The 8,230-nt window shown below is 67.5% G+C and overlaps 6 protein-coding genes across 6 annotated transcripts in view; 2 read left to right on the top strand and 4 right to left on the bottom strand.

Annotated features, from left to right (window-relative positions):
* Positions 1-685, bottom strand: part of EMIHUDRAFT_217609 (hypothetical protein) — a gene marked incomplete at both ends in the record, with an annotated part of 1,456 nt that extends 771 nt beyond the window's left edge. Inside the window, 3 exons of the mRNA XM_005760798.1 lie at positions 111-183; positions 294-548; positions 624-685. Of these exons, the coding sequence (XP_005760855.1) occupies positions 111-183; positions 294-548; positions 624-685 (390 nt within the window). The remainder of the gene's footprint in view (positions 1-110; positions 184-293; positions 549-623) is intronic.
* Positions 686-1,115: 430 nt separating this feature from the next.
* EMIHUDRAFT_106126 (hypothetical protein) lies at positions 1,116-2,630 on the bottom strand (the record flags this gene model as incomplete). The annotated part of the gene is made up of 2 exons (XM_005760797.1): positions 1,116-1,990; positions 2,333-2,630. 2 exons carry the CDS (start codon positions 2,628-2,630, stop codon positions 1,116-1,118), a joined length of 1,173 nt encoding a protein of 390 aa, XP_005760854.1.
* Positions 2,631-2,950: 320 nt separating this feature from the next.
* On the top strand, positions 2,951-3,988 carry EMIHUDRAFT_217607 (hypothetical protein; the record flags this gene model as incomplete). The annotated part of the gene is made up of 2 exons (XM_005760796.1): positions 2,951-3,424; positions 3,809-3,988. 2 exons carry the CDS (start codon positions 2,951-2,953, stop codon positions 3,986-3,988), a joined length of 654 nt encoding a protein of 217 aa, XP_005760853.1.
* A 71-nt stretch (positions 3,989-4,059) lies between these two features.
* Positions 4,060-4,937, top strand: EMIHUDRAFT_438353 (hypothetical protein). Its single transcript, XM_005760795.1, has 2 exons — positions 4,060-4,300; positions 4,408-4,937. The coding sequence occupies exons 1-2, from the start codon at positions 4,231-4,233 to the stop codon at positions 4,830-4,832; spliced, it is 495 nt and encodes a 164-aa protein (XP_005760852.1). The 5' UTR covers positions 4,060-4,230; the 3' UTR covers positions 4,833-4,937.
* On the bottom strand, positions 4,908-5,549 carry EMIHUDRAFT_438352 (hypothetical protein). The gene has a single exon (XM_005760794.1). It carries the CDS (start codon positions 5,516-5,518, stop codon positions 5,165-5,167), a length of 354 nt encoding a protein of 117 aa, XP_005760851.1. The 5' UTR covers positions 5,519-5,549; the 3' UTR covers positions 4,908-5,164.
* Positions 5,550-5,596: 47 nt separating this feature from the next.
* Positions 5,597-7,435, bottom strand: EMIHUDRAFT_438351 (hypothetical protein). Its single transcript, XM_005760793.1, has 6 exons — positions 6,967-7,435; positions 6,730-6,894; positions 6,485-6,571; positions 6,333-6,413; positions 5,935-6,241; positions 5,597-5,825 (listed from the first exon to the last, which is right to left on the bottom strand). The coding sequence occupies exons 1-6, from the start codon at positions 7,423-7,425 to the stop codon at positions 5,674-5,676; spliced, it is 1,251 nt and encodes a 416-aa protein (XP_005760850.1). The 5' UTR covers positions 7,426-7,435; the 3' UTR covers positions 5,597-5,673.
* Positions 7,436-8,230: the final 795 nt, after the last annotated feature.

Raw genomic sequence — 8,230 nt, 5'->3', positions numbered from 1 at the left:
GGCATGGGCGGTCCCCAGACGATAGGCGCAGAACAGAGTGTAGCGGACTCAGCGAGTTGTGCGCACCTACGCAGTCAAACCTGGGGGGAACTGTCCGCACCATGGCGGACTTCCGAAACCTCCGTGAGCACCTCTGACGGTTCTCGCTCCCCATCGAGCTCTTCTTGCCGTACGGCGGTCTTCCTGATGCGTGCCGGCACAGAGCTCTGTGCAAGCCGTCCAACGTGATCGTGACGAGTGTATCGCTTTGACGGATCGACCGTACTTGTTATCAAGACTGATATGACGTACACAGTGACACATCAGACGACACATGCTCTCCCACCCGCCGGGCCGCAAAACGCTCTCGACGAGAGCCACAAGAAGCCGTCCGCACAGCAAGCCGCTCGGTCGAACACGTTGCTCGCTCGATGCCGGCGAGCGCATTGCGCACGAGGTAGACGGTGGCGTAGCTAACATCACTGACGAAGACCGTCCGCTGGCGTGAGCGGCGGCGATCGGTCCCTAACCTGCGGTCCTTCACCGCAATCGGTCCTTCGCGCTCGTCCCTACATGTAACCCAAAAAAGCACGATTCTGAAGTTGGGCCCTCTGGCTCGCACGAATATACACCTGAAGGTGGACCACTGCCGACAGATTGGGGAGCGACGACGATACGCGATACGCCTCAGGCGCTGCGGGCTCATACGGCGGCTGGAGCCGATTTTACACCCACCTTGAGCGAGCGAGATCATGCACGTTTGCTGAACAAAATGGTTTCTGCAGCCTCTGATGCGAGATATGCGCTGCTGCATACGAGCGTTGGCCTCATCGCACGTCGTGCTTGTTTCCGCCACCACTGCGATAGGCGACCCTCCGAGCGTCGCGATCGGATATGCTGCCGCGCGCTGGAAAGCCGCGTGGCCATTCGAGCAATTCGTGTGTGGGTCGGTCAACTTGCTACTTCGCCGCCAGAGCACCTCTTTGTCACCCAGCGTGATCCGCACGCGCGAAAAAAGAAAACAATCGCGGCAAATTAGCACGAACACGCCCCCCCCCACGACACACTTCGTGTGTGTGGAGAAGTTAACCTTACCGCGACCTCAACACACGCCCTCAAAGCAACGACGGGGGCCGTCATCCACCGTCCGAGAAGTCGTACCCCCCGAGCGCCAGGTCGGCGGCGTAGGCCGCCTCCACGAGCGCGCGCGTCTGTGGGTCCGAGAAGAAGCGCTGCCTCGTCTCCAGCCGCGTCGCATTGACAAAGCGCGCCAGGTACCTCTCCGAGCAAAACTCGTCCTTGGCGCAGGGGTTGCTCCACTCGCGGACCATCGCCTCCTCCACCCACTGGCTCGGCCAGCCCAGCCACCGGCCAACGGTGGCGAGGGCATCCTCCAGGGACTCCGCGCGGCCAACGAGGGAATACGGCATCGACTCTGGGCCGCAGAGCGCACTCGCGCTCCGCCAGTGAACGTTGGCCTCCAGCGCGCTGGCTCCTCGCCGCACAATCGTGCGGACAAACTGATCAAACGAGACGTCCTCCACCACCCTGGCGCCGCGCCTGCCGGGTGTCTCGCGCCGAACCATTAGGCTGGCGTCCCCGCCGCCGCCACAATTGGCTGGCGCCTGCGCGAGCACGACCTTGCAGATGAAGGCTGAGATGAGACGGTCAAATGGGTTGCGGATCGTGGTGAAGCTCCTCACGCCGGGCTGCATGCACACGCGCTGGTGCTCCGCTGGGGTGAGATCCTGCACGAGGACGTCGGAAAACTGGAACGCTCCACACGTCCGGCAGCGCGTGCGGTTGAACACGTGCGCAAAGAGGCCTTCGGTGGTCGTGGTGCCCGCGCGTGGCGTCGGGCACCACAGCAGCGGCGGGGAGGACGGCAGCTGCACTAGACGCAGCCGCGGCTGGCGGTTGATGAGGCTCAGGCACTGCCTCGTACTGATCGGGCTGTCGTCCCCGCGGACGATCCCGCCGTAGGGAGGCAGCGGTGGCGGCGGCGGCGGCTCTGGCCAGGGAGGCGGCGCCGGCGCGGGTGAGGAAGGAGGGAGGGGCGACGGCGGCGGGGGCGGTGGCGGGAGCGGCGGCGGCAAGAGCGGCGGCGGCGGCGGCGGCGGTGGCGGCGATTGGGAAGAGGTGACGAACAGGAGGACGAGTCCCACGAGCACGAAGCCGGAGAGGGCAGAGGGTTTGCCTCTCGGAAGCCAGCAAGCGGGTGCACGTGGCAGATCTGTCCTCGACTCATCTTGCAGCTTGCCGAAGTGCACACCTCTGTGGATCCCGGCTTTGCAAGCCTGAGAAGCAGAGCGCTGAGTGCTCGAGGTCGGACGAGTCGATCGGGCAGCGGCACCCTTGGCCCCGCTCGGCTGGTCGGGAGCACGGCGTGCCGGAGTGGCCATGAAGTCACCGAGCTCAAATGGGTCGTCGCTGGCCGGCGGTGCAATGGGCACCGTGGGCGATATCCCGTCTGGCCGCGGTTCTGCCAGCACCACTCTCCGCTCCTCCATCCTGAGCCTGCGGACCTCCACTCCCGCAAGGCGCGATCGCGAGTGGAGCATGTCGGAAGCGGCGGCCTCGATGGGGTCGTCGTCATCATCGAATGGCACCACCGGCGGCTCGCTGCAGGAGGGACTCGTCACGCCGCGCATTCTGCGGGGTGCAGGCAGGCGGGCTCTTTGACCGCACCTGGCAGCTTGCTTGCGTGGCCGGGTCGTGGCGGGCGACGGCGGGCGGTCGGTTCAAGTTGCCGACGTTTTTCTTGTGCCGGTGTGTGCCGGGCCGCGCCAGTCAGCGCCCTTGTCGTGCCAGTGTGCTGTGAGAGAGGCTTGTATCCAGGGCGGTCAGTGTTCTGGCCGAGACGGTCGTCGAGGGCAACGAGGCCACCTCGCTGGACAGCCGCTCGCTTCCTCCCACACCAGCCCGGACCATGGAGCCACTGACAGAGCGAACGAGCTCCCGGGACGGCATAATGGCGTTCTCAGTTTGTAGCATCCGCACCGTCGAAGAGGATTCTGAACCTGCCGAGGAGAGCGAAGCTGCCGAGGAGAGCGAAGCTGCCGAGGAGAGCGAAGCTGCCGAGGAGAGCGAAGTTGCCGAGGAGAGCGAAGTTGCCGAGGAGAGTGAGGGCACAATCACTCGCGCGGAGGCCGCCGAGGGCTCGGATCTGCTCGAGGCTACCGAGTTCACGGGAGAAATGCAAGCACTCCCGCGAGAGCTGCTCGTGCATATTCTCGGGCAGCACTGCGCCTGCCGCGACCTGTCTGCGCTCGCTGTGTGCCGCGAGTGGCGCTTTGTCGCTCAGGATGTGTACGAGGCGCACGCGCGGCGGCGGTACCCTCCCGCCACGATTGCCGCGGCGCAGCGAAGCGGCAGCTTTTTACCCGGCAACCTGAAGAGGGGCTGGCGTGCGCTGCTCGCAAGCGACAACGCGGCAGGCGGACTTGTGGACCCTCTCAATCACACCATCCCTCGCGGGAGAAGAGAGCGGGAGCTGTTCGTGAGACTGGTTCGTCCGACCCTCGTCACACCTCCACGCGCACAGGCGGCATGTGGGCGGTCGCGGTCGACGGCCAGTCCTCGAGGTGGAAGCACTCGGGCAGGGCAATGGGCGGCGCCGCGCAGGCCCACTACGAGGCGCGGCTGCAGCTCGCCTGCCCATCTCCCGAGATGAGCCGAGGTGAGCCGAGATGCGTCGAGGTGAGCCGAGGTGGGCCGAGATTAGGCGCGGCTGCAGCTCGTCGCCTGGAACCGCGCGCGGCGCGAGGTCGAGGTGGCCGTCGATGCGAGGAGGGGTTAGTTGCACGTCGCTCTCCCTGGCTGTACCAAGGCAGAGTGTTGTTTCATCGAGGTTGTCGTCGACGCGTACGGGGAGCGCGACCTGCGGCCCGCAGAGAGCACCGCGCTCGTCGTCTCCGTCCCCGCCGTCGCCCGCCGCCGCGCGTACCTTGGTCACGGCCAGGTCCTCACCACGGGCTACCACATCGCACGCCCGAAGCGGCGAGACTAGCCGAGAGTCGCCGGGAGCCGCCGGGAGTCGCCGGGAGCCGCCGAGTGCAACCACATCGGAACCACATCGCGCGCCCGAAACGGCGCGCGCCCCTCGTCCGGGCGGCTTTCACGCCATTCTTCCGTGTCACGCCCACGCACTTCCGTCTGAGGCGCGCGTGCCTCGAGCGCGGGCCCGGCTAATCCCCGGCGCATCTCGGGTCATCTCGGGTCATCTCGGGTCGCATCCCGCATGGCGCAGGCATGCATACCTCGAGCGCGGTCCCGGCCACCACTGCTGTGTCCTCGCCTTCGATGACATGGTGGTCCGCAGGCCTGTGCCTCACTCCGAGATGCGCCGAGATGCGCCGAGATGCGCCGGCAGTTGGGCCTCGAACCTTGAATGCCGTGCCCGCTCTCGCCCGCCCCACCCCGCTGCAGAGCCGGCGCTCGCGTCCACTTTGTCTACAACGGGTTTGGTGCCCACAACGGGTTTGCCGTCCCTCCCAGCCGCAGCCCGCTGGAAGGGACGGACTATGAGTGTGCGCTCGCTTTCTCGCTGCCAAGCGCGAGCGAGCTGCCGCCCGGCGCAAAGCTGCCGCACGCCTTCTTTGCCGACGAGCGGCTGCACCTCGGCCCCCGGCTCGAGCGTGTCGGCTTCGTCTCCACGCCCCTCGGGCCCGACGCGTACGACGCCGCCGCTCGCGGAGTCACTTCGTGGTCGAACGTGCCAGAGTATGCTCTCGGGCGGTATCGCGACCCCGCGAGGCGCACGTGGGGGGTCGGCCCACGCCCCGAGGAACCGGGGGGCTGGGCGATGCCTTAGAAGGCGGGCCATCGGTGGCGCAATAGCACAATATAGTTAAGAGTCGAGAGGTTGTGTGCAGAGGGCCAAGTCCATCGAGAGCGCCTGGTCCTCCCTGGGGTGTATATGCAGAGGCTTTTTGAGCGGCTTTCTTTTTCGCGCTTTCACTCGCTGTCGCTCCCTCGCGCTCGCACAGCTCGACTGAGGGGAGCCCCAGGCCTCTGCAGCAGCGGGCCGAGGCGGCTCACGTGTCAGTGTTCACCACCGGGAGGTGCACGTGGTCTAGCAGCTTGTCCATGAACTGCTCGCGCTGAGTGCACGACTCGCACGGGACACCGCGCAGCTGCAGCTGAGAGCGCAGCTGCTTGGTCTGCATCTCGAGGATGCACTGCCTCACCTGCGACCGCAGGCGCGCCCTGCTCGAAGGCGAGTGCGCGCGGGCGAGGGCGGGTCAGGCTCGCGCGCCTTGGCCACCCAGTGACCGTCTGCAGTGCACGCGTCGCACCCGCCCATCTCAAAGGACTCGACGACTTCTCTCAGCCTGCCGACCCCCTGCGCCGCGAGCTCCGCGAGGTTGGTTCTGCGCGTTTCGCCCGCCACCACCTTGGCGGTCGACGCCACCTTGCTGCTGCTGCTGCTCAACTTCGCGGACCCATCGGTGCCCCAATCCACCGCCAGGTTGCCGAACTGCGCGCCGGCGAGTTGGCAGGCTGCTGCCACGAGGAGCGCGGCGCGGCATGGTGGCATATGTGTGTGTATGTGTGTTTTATGTGGTTCGGCGCGGAGTTTTCTTTGTCTCTGGTAAGAATTTTACTATACAAGCGCCTCTCACAGCAGACTGGCTCGGACTGGCACTACAAAAGGCACGATAAGAAAGTGTCGCACGGCCAATGTCATATCCATCACGCGCTCACTACCCGCAGGCTGGACCACGAGGAGAGGAGACAGTCGTAGGCCACGCGCTGCCCCTCGCCGCCGCCGACCGGCGGCTCGCAGCTCGCACGCACGAGCGACGGCGCCTCCACCTCCACGGTGGCGCCCTTTGCCGCCGGGCCTAAGGTGGGGTGAGGGAAGGCAATGTTAGGTGGCCTTCTCGGCTGGTGCTAGGGCGATGGCTAGGGCGAGGGCTGGGGCTAGAAACGGAGGCTTGGGCCAGGGCTAGCCTCGCAGCGCCGGCGGCAGGTTGTGGCCAAAGAGCGCGAGCGCGACGACGGCGCCGGAGCGGTCTGCGGCGGCGAAGGAGCGGTGCAGCCGCTGCGGCGACTCGGGCAGCGGCGCGAGGAGCCGCAGCCGCAGCCGCACGCCCGGGTTGTCGCCGGCGCGCAGCTGCTGCACGTCCGCGCGCGGGTGGGTGTCCTCCGCGGCCGAGGGTGGAGGAGGCTCCGGGAGGGGGACACGGCGCTGCTTGAGCCCGCCTCCGCCGCCGCTCGCGCCGAGGGCGTCCGAGACGCGGCGCGCGTACTCCCACACCTCGTGCCGCACCCGGTTAGGGTTAGGGTTAGGGTTTAGGGTTAGGGCTAGGGTTAGTAGGGTTGGGGTTGGGGTTAGAGTACTCCCACACCTCGTGCCGCATCCGGTCCGCTCCGACAGACGGGTCGAGCGAGTGAGCGGTGGCGTACGCCTCCATCGCGGGCTCGAGCGCCTAGGAAAGGTCTAGGAAAGGTCTAGGAAAGGTCTAGGAAAGGTCTAGGCCTCCATCGCGGGCTCGAGCGCCTCGAGCAAGAAGAGGGAGAGGCCGTGGTTCATCGCGAGGTCGGCGCCCATCGCTCCCTCGGAGGAGCCGCCGCCCACCCGCGAAGCCTGCAGGGTTGGCTTGCACGTGAGGGCGTGGGACGGAGGCGTGAGCGCGGGGCGTGAAGCGAGAGGCGGGTCCGCGAGGCCTAGACCTTTCCTAGACCTTTCCTAGACCTTTCCTAGAGGCGGGGCCGCGAGGCGGGGGGCGCGAGGCGCGAGCAGGCCTGCGTGAAGGCCTTGCCGGCGCGGTGGAGCTCCTCGGAGCCGGCGGTGCACGTGTTGTACACGGCGAGCTGCGCGTTGCCGAGCGAGAACCAGGCGCCCTGCGACGCCTCGAGACGCACCGCCTCGCGCGCGAGGGAGAGCGACTCGAGCACGCCCGCCCTCGCCTAGGAAAGGTCTAGGAAAGGTCTAGGAAAGGTCTAGGAAAGGGAGAGCGACTCGAGCACACCCGCCCTCGCCTCGTCCGGAGCCGAGCGGCGCGCAATGAGGCGGAGGAGCATCGAGAGGTGGCAGAGCGACGCGGCCGACCGCCTGTGCGCGAGCGCGCCGAGGAAGCAGCCGCGCGCGGCCTCCAGGTCGCCGCGCTGCCAGTAGCACTCGCCGATGGCGTTCCAGGCGCCGTCGAGCGACGGGTCGAGCTTCACGGCGACGGCGAGCAGCTGCTCCGCCTCGGCCGAGCCGCGTCCGTCCGGGCCGCACGTCGCCGCCTTGCCGCGCAGGTACTGCAGCCGCGCCTCGACCGCGCTGTCTTTGCTTTGCCCGGCGAGCGAGGCCGCAGAGGCGATGACAGCCTCCGCCTCGGCGCGCGCGGCCTGCATCGCCGCGAGCCGGTCAGCAGGCGGAGCGTAGGACTCGTCGTGCAGCGCATACGCGGCGTCAACCGCGGCCTCGGCCCGCTCGAGGGCGGGTGTGAGCATGGACAGCGATGGGAAAAACGGACGTGTCTGCCGCTTCAACAGCTGCTCCCGGGAAGAGAAGCAGGGAGGAGTGGTCCGCAAGCCCTGCACTGCCTCACTGGGCCTGAGATCGCAGCGACGCTTCCCGTCACCGTCTCGGGTTTATGTGGGATCGAACCACTCCGGGATGGGCAAGCCCATCGTTCTGAGTTGTGCCTTTCCCTCACCTGCAGGGGACCGGGGCCCCCGAGAGTGTAACGTGCGCCGTGTCGGCCGGACCGGGCCCGGTGGAGGAGGGGGAGGGGGGGGGGGAGGAGGAGCGGGGGCTCTTCCAGGTGAAAAAAGGCAGGCATAGCAACTTTGACACGTACTACAGAAGCGAACAACGTATCCCGAGACTCTCGCCAGCTTTTCGTCTGCGTCCCCCCCATCGTCCCCTCCCCATCACACTCTTAATGCCCGAGTCCGGCCGCCCACCCCTCACGCCGGGCAGCCCTCCTCTGATTGCTTGTTTTACGATGTTTGCCCCTCGGGGGCCGCTTCCCACCCCCACCCCCCGCCCCACTCGACGAACCGCCCCCTCCTCCACCCGCCCCCCCCGATCCCCCATCTCCCCAGACACGCCCCCCTCCTCTCCACCCTCCCCCCCCACCGCCTCCTCCTCAATCAAGTCCCTCCCCCTCTTTCCCCCCCCGCTCCCCCGGGTCGCCCCCCCTCTCCTCGCCCACGCCCCCCCGGCCTCCCCGTCCCGCGCCCCGAGCCCGGGCGCCTCCTCTCGGGACCCCGCACACAGCACCCCCCCATTCGCGGAGAGCACCCCGTCCTC

The sequence above is a fragment of the Emiliania huxleyi genome (assembly GCF_000372725.1).
Source record: "Emiliania huxleyi CCMP1516 unplaced genomic scaffold EMIHUscaffold_74, whole genome shotgun sequence".
Taxonomy (NCBI): Eukaryota; Haptophyta; order Isochrysidales; family Noelaerhabdaceae; genus Emiliania; species Emiliania huxleyi.
Note: the sequence above shows the minus strand (reverse complement) of the source record. Positions and strands in the feature narration are given on the sequence as shown.